This window comes from Aethina tumida, chromosome 4, assembly GCF_024364675.1.
Source record: "Aethina tumida isolate Nest 87 chromosome 4, icAetTumi1.1, whole genome shotgun sequence".
NCBI lineage: Eukaryota > Metazoa > Arthropoda > Insecta > Coleoptera > Nitidulidae > Aethina > Aethina tumida.
In genome coordinates this window covers 25,444,296-25,461,327 of record NC_065438.1, presented here as the reverse complement: position 1 = coordinate 25,461,327, position 17,032 = coordinate 25,444,296, and the positions used below count along the sequence as shown (strand labels likewise).

Here is a 17,032-nt window from a genome sequence, read left to right as displayed (position 1 = left end):
GATTCCAAAGATTCTTGAGCCCTTAACAATGAATGACGCGTTCTATATAATTGTAATCGTTCATTCCTCTCAGAACTACTTTCATTCGACCTAAACATGGACATCCGTAATCTACAATTTGTTAAACGACTTTCCCTATTTTGTTCAGATTCATTTTCACGTCGCAATCTTTGGCTTTTGGCCTTTCTCATATTTTTAGAGAGATTTGACTTTCTTTTAGGCATAACTAAATATTAAAATAAAACAACTACCTATGTTACTAACTAAATAAAATAACCTATAAATAATTTATCAATTTCAATGTAAGTCTGAATATTGAACACAAATGTACTTAATTTATAATTATTTATAATTATTACTTAAAGGTAAAAAAGGAAAGCAGTAAAAATGTAACAAAATATTTTGAATTAAGATAAGATAAGATAAGAAGAACGGATCGGTGGAATTATAAAAGATACCTATCAATCAAATCAAACTATCAATCAATCGTTGGTGGGAGAAGTGGTGGGAGGCGCCCAACGTGACGGCCCAGAGGTGGCATGCGAGTGAGCTGCGCGTGGTACTGGACAGTACTTGGACATTGCAACTTTATTTTTCTAAAATAAAAGAATTTTTCTAAAATAAGTAGCCTAAGTTACTCTTTATTACATCAGCTACCTGCCAATAAAAGTCCCTTCAAAATCGGTTCAGCCATTTCAGAGATTAGCCGGAACAAACAGACAGACAGACAGAGAGACAAAAATTGTAAAAAATGTTATTTTCATGTATGTATCGTATTTATATTCATATGCATGTAGTAAAAAACGGTTATTTCAATATTACAAACAGACACTCCAATTTTATTTATATGTATAAATGTATAGATGTATAGATAAAACAAAACTTCTGAATAATAAACCTGTTAACTGCAAATTTATTGATTTTCAAATGATAATGATTATTCTAATATCTTTTTAAGATTATTGTCAAACCAATGTTGTATAAAGGTACAGATTTTTCTTTGTAAGCATTTATCCAGCTTCCCGTTTACTACCTATTCCATCAACAAAAACAAGACAAAACATTATTATAGTATTAACATAAATGCAAGCTAAAGTAATTCACAATTGACACAGTTTCATGTTTCATATGTGGTAGTCGAAGAAAAAATGGAAAAAATTAAATGAAGAATATGGAGATAGTGTGAAAGATTTTTGTATACGACAACCATCATGGGGAATGTCACTGGTGTTCAATAGATTTGGTACTAAATGATTGGATTTCTTGATACAATACAATTGACATTTGAAAAATTTAGAAAAAAAGTAAGGCATATGCTACTTTTGTTGTTTGAAATAATAAAACCATCCGTTTTATAAATGTCAAATACCATGGAGATATATGAATTAAAAATATATTATTCAAACCTTTGAATAATAAACCTGTTGACTGCAAATTTATTGATTTTCAAATGAAAAGATACTGTCCGCCAGGTAAAGACATCTTCACAATTATTCACTCATTCAGATTAGATTCCGTATTGAAAATATTTATTCACACGATAATTAAGTGAAAATGTTAGATAACATGAAACCTTCTTCCTTAGCGCACAAGACAAAAATAATTTTATGTGCACCTGATGCAATTGAAAGGAGGTTAATGGGTGAAGAATTATTAAGACGATTTTTTGGTTTTTTTTTTACTAAAGTACAATAAATATATAATAATTTCTCTAAAATCATTCAAAATTATTGTCAAATCATTGTTATATAAAGATAGAGTTTTTTCTTTGGATGTATTTATCCAGCTTCTTGTTTTTATCTATTACATCAACAGAAACAAGACACATGTTAACGTAAGTGATTTAGAAATTATAAACGATTTGTCATGGAAAGAGTATAAAACATTGTTAATCTTGCAACCATCCATTCTAGAATTATTCACATTAACAGCAAGAAAATTGATTCGAGTTTTATATTTAGTAGTTGAAGGAATAATGACTGATAAATTGGAAATCAAATGTAGATTACACGAAGACCATGGTGGTGGTGTTCCACAACCATATTTGGATTAAATTTACTGATTTTCAAATGATACAGTATTTTCTATCAGGTCAGAAAATCTTCACCATCATTCATATTAATACAGATAGAGACCTAGGTGTAAATACAGGAAGATCCACCTATCTCGATAAGCCTCATCCCAAACTCAAGTCTTGTCACAACTTGCCGAAATCTATTATTAAGAATTTGATAAGTCTTTGAAGATAAAATTCGGTATTGAAGATAACATGAAACCTTTTTCCTTAGTGTTAGCTTTATAATTATTAAACCTAAAATTATTAACAATGCGGATAAGAAAACTGATCCAGTTTCAAGCTCCATCTCTAGTAGTCGAAGGAAAAATAACTGATCAATTATAAATCAAACATTGATTAAAGGAAGAAGATGAAAAAAATTAAAACGAATAATATTAAATTTTAAATACGACAACCATCATGGTGGAAATTTATCTAGTGGATTTTTGAAGAGTTGAGGGTGAAAACAGAATACATCAAAAGGTATCAAATAGATTTAGAAATGTTACATGCCATGGAGATACATGGATTATTATTATATTGTTCGAATAATAAACGTGATGATTGTAAATTTATTGATTTTCAAATCAGAAGATATTGTCAGTCATTTCTTCACAATTATTACGTTAAAACGTTAAAACTGACAGGGAAACTAGACATAATAAGAAACTCAATAATGTAATGTGTAATTTTCAAGAACTTGTTAATTAAATGAATTAAATAGTGTGGATGTAGTATAGATTATATTTATTTACTCATATGAACTGTTACATTACAAGTACAGTAAGTATATAGAACTTGATAAAGATTTGTCAAAAACAAAGTTATGTGAAGCTACAGTTTCCTCTTTAAAAGTATTTTTGTTTCCAATATATTCTAGCAGCAAAAACAAGACACAACTAGCGCTGACATAATTTATACATGTACAAACATCAAACGGGATTGTATGATGTTAACCTGCTCTCAATTTACTAATTAATCCACCGGTTTAGTCTATGTATGAAACCAAATTAATTCAATTCCATAGGAAATGAATTGTGTTGTGTCGGAACCTAAAGTGCATTTGACTTGCGAGTCTCGGAACTAAGTAATATACGGACAGGAGTTCCTCTGTCGGCGGTCAGATTTATAATTTAACTTGCTTTGCCTTGTCAATTCAATCGATTGATTATGTCGGCTGCTCAGTTCGTATACTCGTTAAAGATATATTATCCCAGCAAACTGAGTGGAACCTTTAACGATGTGAAGTGAATTTGGAACAAACACTTTTACTAAATAGAAACAGAACGAACAATGCAGGCGGCCCTTTGTATAATATTAATTGCTTTGGTGGATTCAGGTCTATTATCTAAAATCTTGCATTTAGACACGTAGAAATTTAACACAGACTTACTTTGTAAAGTTAAGAGGAGCCACGTACAAACTGCTGCCCAGTGCAAATAGTTGTTGGCGAAACATCTCCACCAGCCCAAAACGCAGACGGCGATGTTGATCGACATGCAACAGACTGACCAAATTATGGAGTCTGCATGTGAAGACAGCTCTTTCTTGCCGGGGTTTTGGGTTGTCCATACTATAATCAATGCCACCTAAAAATAAAAATTTTCTATTTTGGAAATTGTCCATTAAAAAAATGACGTGAAAGTAAATAAATAACATATTTTCCAAAAATACTTAATCATGATTGTTCAACAGATTTTTTTTGTATTGTATGTCAGTTACAAGTAAATTCTCACCTTCAACAATAAATCGACGATGTTCACAATGATCAACGCCTTTTGTCTCTGCCGGTGAGAGTATCTGAGATAAGCCAATTCCAAATGTTTGCACTGGAAGCTGTTTGTCAAGCACGGCCAATATATTCCCTTGTACATTAATCCCTTCTTAAAAACAGTCGCGAAATCCACTGAAACAAAAAAATTATTACACACTTCCATTGGCTACATTCTACTAACATCCAGAGATTTATATTTACTCAAAATAATTATATAATTAACATTGTTTGTTTGTGTTTATTTGAACTTTGAACCGCCGGTCGTTGAAGATTTTATTTATCTGAATTGTCCGAGTTAATAAAAGGGGACCGATTGTCTACATTAGAAAATTACAGTGCACTGTTACCTTTCAAATAAGTGTAAGCAAATTAAATAATATAGTGTTCTATTTGAAAATTTTAATTCAGTTAAATATTTTATATCGATGTTAATTATATTACTTGGTATGTGTAATTACTGACACAAATTGTTAATCTAAAAACAGCATAAACAGAACATAATCAGAACAGTAGTTGACACATTGTACTAAATAAATTATTTTTTATTTAAAATTATTATTTTAATAAAATTGAAAAATAAAAATTTCTTCAAATTAAGATATTTGAATTATTTGTTTAATTATCTCATAAATATATTAATAAGTAAATTTTTATGACGATTTTTTTAGTTGATGGGATTGTTTAGGGAAGAGATCAATATAATTTTCTTAAATACATATAAGATGTTATTTTATAGATAGAGACACAAATCTGTCTCTTTACCTCAATGAAAATCGATAAATTTTGTATTAAAGAAATATTGTTTATTTGGATTATCTCCCATTAATTATAAATATTCAAAACTTTCAATATTCATCGATAAAATGTTTAACAGGCTTTTGAAAAAAAAAATAATTTTGATATGAACAAAAATATAAAAAATATATTTTGGACAACTGTATATATCTGTATATAAGTATATACAGATGCCACATAAAATATGATATATCTCTAAATATAAAATAAAAAATATTGAAATTCTATAAATTGTTATTAAAATTAAATTAAAATAATTTTATTATATTGTATTTTATATCTAACTAATCAATTCTTTTTATGTTTCTTTATTTCATTTTGTATTAAAATCTGTTTATCTGTATATCTTAAAATAAAGTGGTCGTAACCATTAAAGAAGATAAATTTCGTTAATTCCTTTTTGATTCTTTGAAAATCAATAAATTTAGTAACAAAAGTAGTTATCTTTAGTTTTGTGCGGTAGATCTCCTGATCTAACTAACCAATTTTTATCAGATTTTGACTACAAAAATGTTTCAGTGAACCTGTGTCAAATGATACAGATATTAATTTGTATGGTGTGCATAGAACTTTTTATTGTATATTTTCTGAGGTATTGTTCATTAAAATCCGTTAAAAAATACATATGTTGCAGGAGTGTTTCTTCAGGAGTGACTCACACTGAATATCATTTTTTTTATTCGATGAAAACAACGGCATTAACGAATGGCTTAATGAAAGTTGATAAATTTAGTATACTAAGAGTTTTATTTGGCATATCAAATCGAGATTCAACCACTTTATAAAGTTTAAAGTTGGTGAAAATCTCATTTTCTTATCTTGTTTATTACCAGAGATATAAATAAAAATATTTTATTTTTTTGGCATCTTAGATGCCATAAAGTGTGGTGCACCTATGCTTAAACTAACTGAAATAACTAATTTAGCGAAGTAAATAGAATATATTGAAAATGAATTATCTCTATTAAAATTACTTTAATAGAATTTCATTATAGATCACTTGACGGTGATGTGCATAAAGGGTTTTATTATATATGTTTGATCTATTATTTATTAAAATCGTACAGTGTCCCAAATCATATCTCTGATCGTTTCTGAAGTATTTACAATGGACGTTTGTAGATATCTTAAACTATCTGATGATTTTTTCTCAGTTTTTGGTTATAAAAATGTTATAATGAACCGTCAGATAATAAATTTATATAGAATACATAGAGCTTTTATTGCCCATCTTTTGAGGTATTATTTATTAAAATCAACAGATATAGGCCAAGATATAAAATATTTCATAAATACTACACAGTTTGTCTTTTGAAGTGGATAATTTGAATTATTTAAATCGGAATGGCTACATATTGTATATTATCAAAATAAATTTAAATACACAATGTAATCTTCTGTATACATTAAACAAAATTGCATCAACAACACACCTTTTAAATCAGTAATTAAATTAATATCAGTAAATCATTATTAATCAGTAAATTAAATTAATTAAAATTAAAAAACAGAATATTCTTCATCTGCAAACAAACAATTAAGCTTTTGGCTGTAATCCATATGATCATGTTCTGAAGGTAACTCAGTACTCCCTCCTTAACACAGAGCGTCAAAAACGACTTCTGGCTCTAGGACCAACTTCATGCAACCTTCTTCTGATAATAAACGGACAAAACTTTCAGTGACTGCATTAACCCTGAATGTAGAGAATGAGAATGCGATCGTAGTCTACCACCATCATGTCGTATATTAGCATTACCAGTTTGCTCATAATTTTCCTAGTTTTCAAAAGTCTTCTTTTATGGAAAGTATTCTACGATGTTAACCAACATTTAAATTAAATATTAACTGAATAACATGAGATTAATATCATTTTTTAGAAATAAAATCTTACATGAAATGAAATGTTGTTTATTTTTGTCTATTAAATATATAAAATGTAAAATAAATTTAAAATACTGACAGTCTAGAGCTGTAAATATTCAAATAATATTATAAAACAAAATAAAACATATTGAAAATATTTTTAAATTTGTTTAATGTATCTAGGGAATACAAATATTACACTTCAAAAGATATTGTATAAAAATTAAACATAATTAAACAACATTCATTAATTATTACAATAGACTGTTTAATCTACCAACACAAAATTAAATGAAGACAAATTAAGCCCGGATATAAAAATTTATGACATAAACATATCTATACAATTCCAATGTTCAAAACACTGTTGTTTTTAAATTTCCAGGTCAGTCATTCATTGTCATAATGTTTGTCTGAAAACCACCAATCTTAAACACATGTAATGCATTTATTCAAAGGAAACTTGCAGACGACGACTTTTCATTTAACTTTATTTGCAAGTCTATTTACTGTTCCATCATGCATCATGTTTACAGATCACACAACTCACAAGAATTTCTCTAATAATTCTTTAAGGCAACTACGACTTTTATTCAGACAAATAAACACACATACCTTTTGTCGTGGAAAAATTGTCGTCATAAGTATTACCCTCCAAAGCGAGACAGTTTCCATCAACGTTTCCATTCTTCATATAAATGGAATCGCTCATAGGTATTTGCAAATGATTACTGAGGCTTCTATCCGTGCTGTCCTGCAAAAATCCATTATCACAGTCAAAACACGTGTGCAAAAAAATTGACTTTCCTTAAATTTTGTAACGATCACTCGGAGGTCTGTCGGTTGCGTCAGACAATTATTCATATCCGCAATTGTTATCGAAATATCCTCACAAAACAAAATAACTGAAATCTACTCACATGTTTTATCAATCTGGGCGAGTTCGGTGCGCTTTTCTCGGCCGTGTCCACTTTTTGCGAATTCATCACGGCGAAAGCGATATTGGAAAAGTGAGGCCGTCGTTTTCTTTCAGTCGACACCTTGTTGACAGCGTTCGCCCACAACACTTTCGAGTGGTTCTTTGCATTGCTGAAATTGTAATAACGTGCATCACAATTACGTCGAGTTAAATAAATCGTATCTAACCATAATTCCGTCGTCGGTAGAACTACCGCAATCAGTTACGAACACATAGAGATGAATAAGCCGGAAATTTATTATTGTGTGTTCCCATTAAAAAAAAAGAGAGTTTTAGTTAATAGAATTATGATCGGGAAGTTTACGACACTGAAATTAAAATGGCTATTTAACATAGATTAGATAGTAATACAGATCAGATAAAACATTTTATCATTACTTAACTAGTAGGTGTATTTATTATTCACATAATATTTGTCTTGTGTATATATTTCATGTAATTAACGTGTACAATGATTATAATCTAGTTTGTACCTATTGTAATCCTATATGCAAATATGGGTAAATAACGATCGGAAATGCATTACATATTGTGTAATATTAGGTTAATTAATATTTTAACGAAATATGGGTTGAAATAATGAGAAGACTCGTTATTTAAACTAACGTTGAAATATGCATGTAAATATGTGCTTGAAAGTTCTCACTTCAAAAGTTTCTAGGTGCTCTCTCGCTTAAGAAATTTTAATTTATGTTTATATAAAACATTCATTGAATTCGTTAAAAACATAGTTACATTCAGTTACACATTTACATTAGTTAGAAACATTTTACATTCGTACAAAAAAAATTAATCAAGTGTCCCAAATTGGTTGAGTCATAATAAAATACCTTTAAAATTACTAAAAAATATAAAATTAGGCGCAATTTAAAATGCTTGCGAGATACTTGACATTGAGAAAAATGTGAGAAATGATATGATCATGAAATGTTATATTTCAGAAAAATATTATTAACGTCTCTTAATGATTAATAATTAAGTTTCAATAATTTAGTTTAGTAATTTTTGTGACTATAATGAATATAAAATTATGTTATTAAGACATAGACACAATATCAATATCTCAAAATTTTCCTGAAATACTTAAATAAAAGTTAAACAAATAATACAGTTTTTGAAAGCTTGAATTTTTTTAACAGCAAATTCATTTATGATTACCATTGAAATAATAAATAAATAAATATTCGGAAATACATTAAATTAAAATGTTTACACAACAAAATCAACAAAAAGGTTTGTGTAATATTGGGTTAATTAATATTTTACACCATTTCTCTAGATAAAAAGCTCATTGAACATTTGTAGATGAAAATAATTCTTGTGTGACAAAAAGGACTTGTTCAGGTAACCGTACTGGTTAATCTAAATTAGTTTAATGTAATTAAATTCCCTCTAAACAATAACAAAAAAATTGAAAAAGATAAAAAGGTTTCAAGGTATTTAAAATTCTGAAAATATGAGAAATAAATGAAATAATTAAATGCAATTTTCCACAAAACTATTATTAAAGTATCTTTACCATTGATAATTAATTTAAAAATCAGTAATTGTGTCAGTTTTTTCTCACTAGAATATTATGATACAATATGACTATCTCAAAATTTTCCTGAAATATTGAATATTATTACTAAAGAAAGTTTAATATGTCGCAAATTGTATATCTTTGCAGAGCTCGATTTTTTTAACATTTTAAATACAAATTCAATTATGATTCCCATTTGACACAAAAAGTAATAAAAATTATCTCAAATTAAAAATTATCGGAAATACATAAAATAAACTAAAAAAACCTTTTGTATAATATTGGGTTAATTAATATTTTATACGAATTGTGTGTTGTAAAAATGAAGAAATTCATAGTCATTCAAACTAACGTTGAAATATGCATGTTTATATATATATATATATATATATATATATATATATATATATTTCCTCGTTGAACAAATTTTAATTTGTGTCTACAAAAAAAAACTCTGAAACTGAATTTGTTACAAACATTCGTAGATGAAAAAAATTCTTGTTTGACAAACAGGACCCAAATTGATTGAGTCATAATTAAATTCCCTTTAAAATAACGCAAAAAATAAAAATTTCAAAAGAAACGTTTTCGAGATATTTAACATATCAGATATAGATGAAATATTAAAATTATTATTACTGATCTTAACCACTAAATATTAATTTTAAAATATTTATTTTAAATTGTAATTTAGAAAATATAAAATTATGTTATTCGACATTATTAGAATATCTTTATTAAAGAAAGTTTAATATGTTACAAATTATATATTTTTTGAAAGTTTTTACCCATATATTAAAATCAAATTCAATTGTGATTTCCATTTGATATAAAAAAAGTTTCAGAAATTATGTTAAAAATATAAGGAGATAAATAATAAGAAATACATTAAATTAATATACATATATACATAACTAAAGCAACCAAATTTGTGTAATATTGGGTTAATTAATATTTTACCCGAATTGTATGTTGTAAAAATAAAAAAAAACGCGTAGTTATTCAAACTAACGTTGAAATACGTATGAATGTAGATTGATATGTGCCTGAAAGCGTCCATTTGAAAAGATTCTAGGTGTATTCTCGTTTAACAAATTTTAATTTGTGTCTGTATAAAAAATGCATTGGATTCATTAGAAACGTAGTTACATTCGTAGATGAGAAAAATTCCCGAGTGACAAAATGGAATTGTTCAAATGACAAATTAAAAGAATATTAAGGTCCTTAATACTGGGTTTTCTAAACTAGAATTAACATTTAAAATATTATTAACTTTTTGTACTATTTTTCTAGCACTAAGAATTAATTCAGTCCTCATTCCATCGTGTTGCTAATATAATGTCACTTTTCTCTTACATCATAAAATTTACTAGATGATCTATTACAAGAATTAAGGATAGGATTTCCGTTGGGCTATAAATCAGATTCATAACGAACGATGAAGCAACAATTAATACTTTTGAATTAGAAACTTTTTTTGGAAATACAAGTATTCTAACTTTTTATAAATTGTGGCACTTTTATAGGATAAATACAAAAAATTGGAATTCAAGGTGAGTATAAACCTTTTAGAGACACATATAGATTTTTTCTTGATAAATTCAGTAAAGATCAAGGGAGACGATTCTATCAGGACAACAAATCTACGGAAACAAGATATCAAGGTCGGTGGAATGTCAATATGATGGCTGATTACTGCTGGTCATTGAAACGCGATACTCCTGATCAAACCCACAAAAAAATTAAGCCCAGTAATTTTATTAAAAAAAAAAACTCAAAAGATGTCTGTCACTCAAAATAGTTGTTTTATATTAATTGAAATTGATATCCTCTTTATGAATATTAATTAATTGTACCTAGATAATTTGAAATTAAAATTTCTTATGTTTGTAGAAAAACTAGATGTGATAGAAGAAAAATGTGGATAGTTAAGTTCAGGACACAATAAATCATCATTAAAATAAAAACAACGCTGGAATGTGTTTAATCTTTCGGCCTGTGTAATTAGTAATATGTCACAAGTTTTTACCACTTTAGTGAGTACAAAATTATATTATAAAACATGAATGAAAATTAAACCCCCTATGTTTCATTGATAACAACATTGTAATATATTTACTATATTAATTACTATATATCACTTATTAATTTAGAAAGATTAATATAAAAAAAATAAATTCTTCCAATATTTTAAAAGCAAATTCAATTATAATTTTTATTTGAATTAAAAAAGTTAATGATTGGAAAAACATTAAATCAATATGTTTACACAACTAAACTAACAAAAACTTTTATATAAAATTGGGTTAATTAATATTTTACACGAATTGTGTGTTGTCATAATCAGAAAACTCGTAATTATTTACACTAAAGTTGAAATATGCATGTAAATATGTGCCTGAAAGCGCCCACTTCAAATGTTTCTACATGTTTTCTCGCTTAACAAATTTTAATTTGTGTCGACATAAAAAGTTCATTGTATTCGTTAGGAACGTAGTTACATTCGTAGATGAAAAAAATTCTTGTATGATAAAGAGGAGTTGTTCAGTGGACAAAATTGAAAGGTTATTAAAGACTTGTAAATAGATAAAACGTTTTCCAGATATTTAATATTTAAAATAAATTTGAAATAAAAAAATTCCATTAATTATTTCATTTTTAATAAACTTTGTCGAGAACGATTCTTTAGAGACGGATTCATATATAAATGTACACTTTGTAATACTAGAATAAAAATAAACTCTAGACACTTAAATCAACAAATTTAAGACACCCTGAACAGTGTGATTCATTCTAAAAAAGTCTATATTGTAACTTTTATATTTATAATTCTATTTTAATTTAATTGGACCTCAACTAGAAAGCATAGAAATGCATGTCATAGGTCTATTATAACACATTTGTAATCAAAACATCATTTTAAGATTGATATAAGAATATCAATATTTTATTTTAATATTTTCCATTTAGTTAGTTTGGCTGCCTGGAATATATTTTTACATTTTTATTTATATAACAAATAATAAAAAATCAACTTATATGATTTTTCATACTTTGTTTAATTATATATAATATATTTTGTTCAATTTAAAATTTCATTTATTATACCTTATTTAAAAATATTTAATCTCTCACCGGTTGATGTAAAAAAGCTGTAAAACTCAGAACATATATAATGTTGTTAAGCTTTTCTTCTATTAATATTATATTAATATAATGAAGAAAATAATGTTACAGTGTGAATCACTTAAGATGGAAACATGACGGAAAGTCGATTTATTCACTATTGTATCTCAATAAAAAGCTATATGATGTGAAAAGTGATCATTGACAGGTAACTGAGGAAAATTATATAAATTTAATTTAAACAATGATGTCTGAAATTTTTCAATATTTTTATTTAGTATTTTGAATTATTTTAATTAATTTAGGCACATAATATGACATCTATAAATGTATGTTTAAAATATATTTATTTTTGTTTATATACTTGATAATACAGAAAATGTCAAGAACTTTTTAAGAATTTTTGTTTTTTATAATTTATTTAGAAGAATATTGTATTTTCTTTGAAAAATTCGAATATTTTAATGATGTAATAAAGCTATAAAATTTTTAAGAAATACTGAATAAATCAAATAATATGCTAAATAATACTCAATTTATCAGTTTTTGTCAAGCCATATACAGTGTGGAGTTCTTAAGATAGAAACTCTTCCATAACATTTGTTGATTACAATGAATAATACCATAGACAGGCAATAAAATCTCTATACATGTTATACAAATTGATTTCTATCTCATCATCAAAATCTCAGAAATATTAATTTATTAGATCACTAGATCTTCAATTTTATCGAAGCAATGTATGAAATATTTGATAATAAAAAAAATATTAGTATGGGTCTTTCACCTATTTCCTTGATGCTTTATTTAACTGTAAAAATTCGAAAAACTTCACAGTTATCATATTAGTTGCTCTATTGATCTATGCAAAAAAGTTATGAACAGAAAATATTTAAAATTAATTTTAATAAACCTATTTTGAAACAAAATTTATCAATTTTCTTTGAGTTAAAAAGGAGTCAAATCGAAATATATGTCCTTTAATATCCACGTTATTGAAAGGCATACGGTAAACAGTTTATTATAAAAAAATGTTCTCAAATAAATAATCAAATATCTTTAAATGCCTCTTTAATAGATAGATGGTTTTATTTAATATGTCATTAATGAAAGATCTCTTGAATTTTCTTGTTTCCTATGTTTCTTCAGTGTCACTTTTATTAATAATATTTTTTATACCTATTTTATTAAAAGTTAAGATATGGTCGACGACCTTCTATGTTTTGCTACTCGGTATATGAAAAAGTTACAAAAGTGGTACCAATGGACCACATTATATGAATTTAAAAAAACTATTTTATTTACTTTTTTCATAAACTATCCCATCAACTAAATTTTTTTTATATAAATTAGTTTTAAAAATAAATTAAATAAAGTTCTCTACTGACTTTAGTATTCTTGACAATAAATTTATATAAAATATCATAAAAAATGCTTAGTTTAATTTTTTTTGTTATATGTTATTTACGCAAATTTGAAAAATTTCGTAGAATTTCTATCTATCTATCAAAAATAAATAAAATTTTTATAAAATATGGAAGATAAATCTAAGAAGATTCTTTAATTTTATACTAAATTTATATCTTTTTGTTGAGTCAAATAGGTTAATAAAAAATAGGACAAATATTCTCAATATAAATAATCGAATATCATAAATACACCTTTAGTTGGTAAATTACAAAGAAAAATTGCCTATGATATAATACCCTCTAACAACAAATTCAGAAAATTTCCATTTTTCATTTTTCTTTTCAATTACTATTTAATTAATATTTTTTTTTACATAAGTTTCTGTGATAAATGTGTTTATCTCATCTTTAATGAAGCATACAGTATGCGCTTGAGGAAAGTATTTATATATAATTTTTCCATAAACTAACTAAAAAGTTGGATATTATCTATAAATTGGCTTTTGCGTATTATATTGAAACGTGACGCTTCTCGAAACTAACTTCATTACACTTTATGTTTACCAAGATGCAAAACAAAATTTAAAGTTTGGCACCCATTAAACTATTATAAAGTTAATAACCAAAGACATGTTTGCAATATTAAACTTCCATAATATCAATCAACTTCAATTCTTGTCAAGGCTGTTTATATTTTAGTCATAAAACAATTTTAAATTTGCCACGTTGCTTGAAAGGAATCACTTATTTTGAGAAATAGCTTTCGAGTTATTTCATCAAATCAATACAAGTGTAAGAACGTAATACGAAAGAAAAACGTAACCGATATGAAATAAAAGACATTCACCCAACATTATAAACTAAAACAATCCCGCCGTAATCCTTTTTTGTCGGATGCGATCCGGATATTTCAGAACCACGAGACGTAGCAGCAATACCGCCACTTGTGCACGTATTTTAATCGTGCGGGGAAAGATTGCGATGGCATTAATGCAGTGTAACGTTGCGAAAGGATTTCACCATTCTATCCATTTGTCGTCCCGACGTAAATACGACAGCGGGACGTGTAATCTTCGTGTTTGTTTTCTGGATCTTCCAGCAAAAGATCGTTAACCCCTTTAATGTAGCGGCTGAAACCGCACAGTATTGCACCGGGTAGTCGGGACGGTAATATCTAAAAACTTTGAGGTTTGTTCTTTTAAAACTTTTATCGGATTATTTATTAGTTTTGCCGGTGTAGGAGCAATAAATTTTTCGCATTTATATTGACCATCGTAAAAATAAAGGTGAGCTATAAAATCTTTTGCGGTGGGTTGTTATTGTTTTCAAAAGTCAACGGCCGCCCTAATAAGCTGCAGCGGAACTTTCCCGTATGACAAATTCGACTTCTTTCGTTCTTTGCTAAAACCAAGTCTGGATCAACTTAAATAATGGGTTTCTCACTTCCGCTTTTGTTTTTCTTGCTGACTGAAAGAAACCTTCAACAAACTGTTTTGAAAGAAGTGAAATAAAAAGTCGGTTGCTGTTTCAAAGTATAATTGTAATAAATAATGGTTTTCTCTTAACTAGTAGCACAATTAATTCACTGACAATTAGCGTCAGCGATCAACGTAATCATGATGTATGATTTTGAATTGATTAACAGTGTATTATCTCGAATATGATGAATTTCTTCATTAAGTTGTTTCCGCGGTGACCTATTAACAGATTTAACAATGTAACGTGTTAGATAATGTAAAATATATGTCGATTGATATATTTAGCTTGATAATTAGCAACTATCGACTAAATTCGAACCCGGGATAAATTATTCAAAATCGAACTTAATTTTATTTACATTTAGTAATGGTTGTACCCAATATATCAACATATGGAATAGATAGTTGATAAAGCTATTATACGCGATAATACACATGTTATATTTAATAAATCCCAATGCTCTTTTGTTATAATTGTAAACACTTGAATTTTATCTATCGATTCAGATATGTAAAGTGTTATCTTTTACAAAATAAAAGCTTTTTGATTAAGGTGTCCTATTTTTGATAACATAATACCACGTACTATGATAATTTCCCCAGATACTTAAAAAAGTTTGTCATTTTTTTGATAATTCTATTAGCAATATAAATTATAATTGACATAACCTTAATATTAAAAAATACATTTTTAATGTTTTTGTTCTTTCAAACAGAATATAACTTAATAATTAAACAAAGATAGAAGGGTAATATGTTGTAAATCTGACAATCAAACAAGCAATAAGAATTTTATATTAAATTTCAATAAATATTTTGTGCGCCGGTACTCCAGAGGCACTTTTAAATGTGACTCTTCGCGCCATTTTATTTCATAAGGAAATCTTGAATATTTAATTTGATTCCAACATTCGTGCATGCACTTTAATGTCCGACTATTGTTTCAATGGGAGAGCAGCTGAGGTGTGCCTCTAGCCAATGAGTTAACTCCAAATACCAACAACGAAGTTCCCGAACATTGCCGATTCTTCAGTTTCAAAAACTACTTTATCGTATATGTGTCTGGTGGATTCATTTGTGGAAAGGTTTTTAATACTGCATTTCTTTTTTATTACGATTGGGCGTCAACCAGTAATAACATGAAACAATTTATTAAAGTGGATTTTTTATTAAATAAATGTGTATTTTCAGTTTAAATTAAAGAATTAAACCGATCAATTCCTAATTTGAATACAAATAAGTCGAGAAGGATATAATAATTAGATATCTGGAAACAATTGTTTTCAAATGTCACTTAAATGTTTATTTTAAGGAAACGGTTCAAACAGCATGTCATATTTTTGTAGACTTTTTGACCTATTTTTGACTCCAATGACGTGTAGTGAAAAACAAAAAAAATTAAAATATGGATTTTTCGGATAAAATGTATTTAAGAAAGTTATTGTTATGGTTAAATTCTCGGGTTGTTTGGTTATTGTCCTTCCTATTAAAATAAGTTAATTATAAAACCAACTTTTTGCATATTGAACACTGTTTCTCAGTAACAAGATTGTGGTTTCTGATAAAAAAGGAAACAGAGAAAACAATTTATAAAATTTATCAGTTCGCTATTTCCTGTTGAATTTACGTTATTTATAATAATATAAGAAACGAAGAAATGTATAAAAGAAACTGAAAGTTTGGTTAAAAATTCTGTTTTTGAAATAAGTTATGTTTATTAAAAAACTATTAAAGATTTTTACATATTTGAGTAAAACACGTCTTGTAATTAGAAGGCTTTTGGTTTATGTTAAAAAAGGCGTAAAACAAAAGCAATGTACAAAGTTTACTAGATGCAACTAAAAACAAAAGCTCTTTCGTTAAAAACCCTTTTTATTAAAATACTTTTAAAATATGTACAAAGAAAATGAAATCCAAAAGCTTTTTGGTTAAAAACCTTTTTCGTTAAAATACATGTATTTGTATGTTTATGGTTTGTAATTAAAATGGGTACATCAAAATCATTACACAAAACTTTCTGTTTAATC

At 27.0% G+C, this 17,032-nt stretch overlaps 1 protein-coding gene across 4 annotated transcripts in view; it reads right to left on the bottom strand.

The window, feature by feature from the left end:
- Positions 1 to 17,032, bottom strand: part of LOC109600569 (adenylyl cyclase 78C) — an 88,309-nt gene that overhangs the window by 21,824 nt on the left and 49,453 nt on the right. For all 4 annotated transcript variants that reach the window (XM_049966648.1, XM_049966649.1, XM_049966647.1 and 1 more), the window contains exons 3-6: positions 7,412 to 7,580; positions 7,107 to 7,245; positions 3,793 to 3,962; positions 3,450 to 3,645 (exon numbers count right to left, since the gene is read on the bottom strand). In XM_049966648.1, coding sequence (XP_049822605.1) covers positions 3,450 to 3,645; positions 3,793 to 3,962; positions 7,107 to 7,245; positions 7,412 to 7,580 — 674 coding nt within the window. The remainder of the gene's footprint in view (positions 1 to 3,449; positions 3,646 to 3,792; positions 3,963 to 7,106; positions 7,246 to 7,411; positions 7,581 to 17,032) is intronic.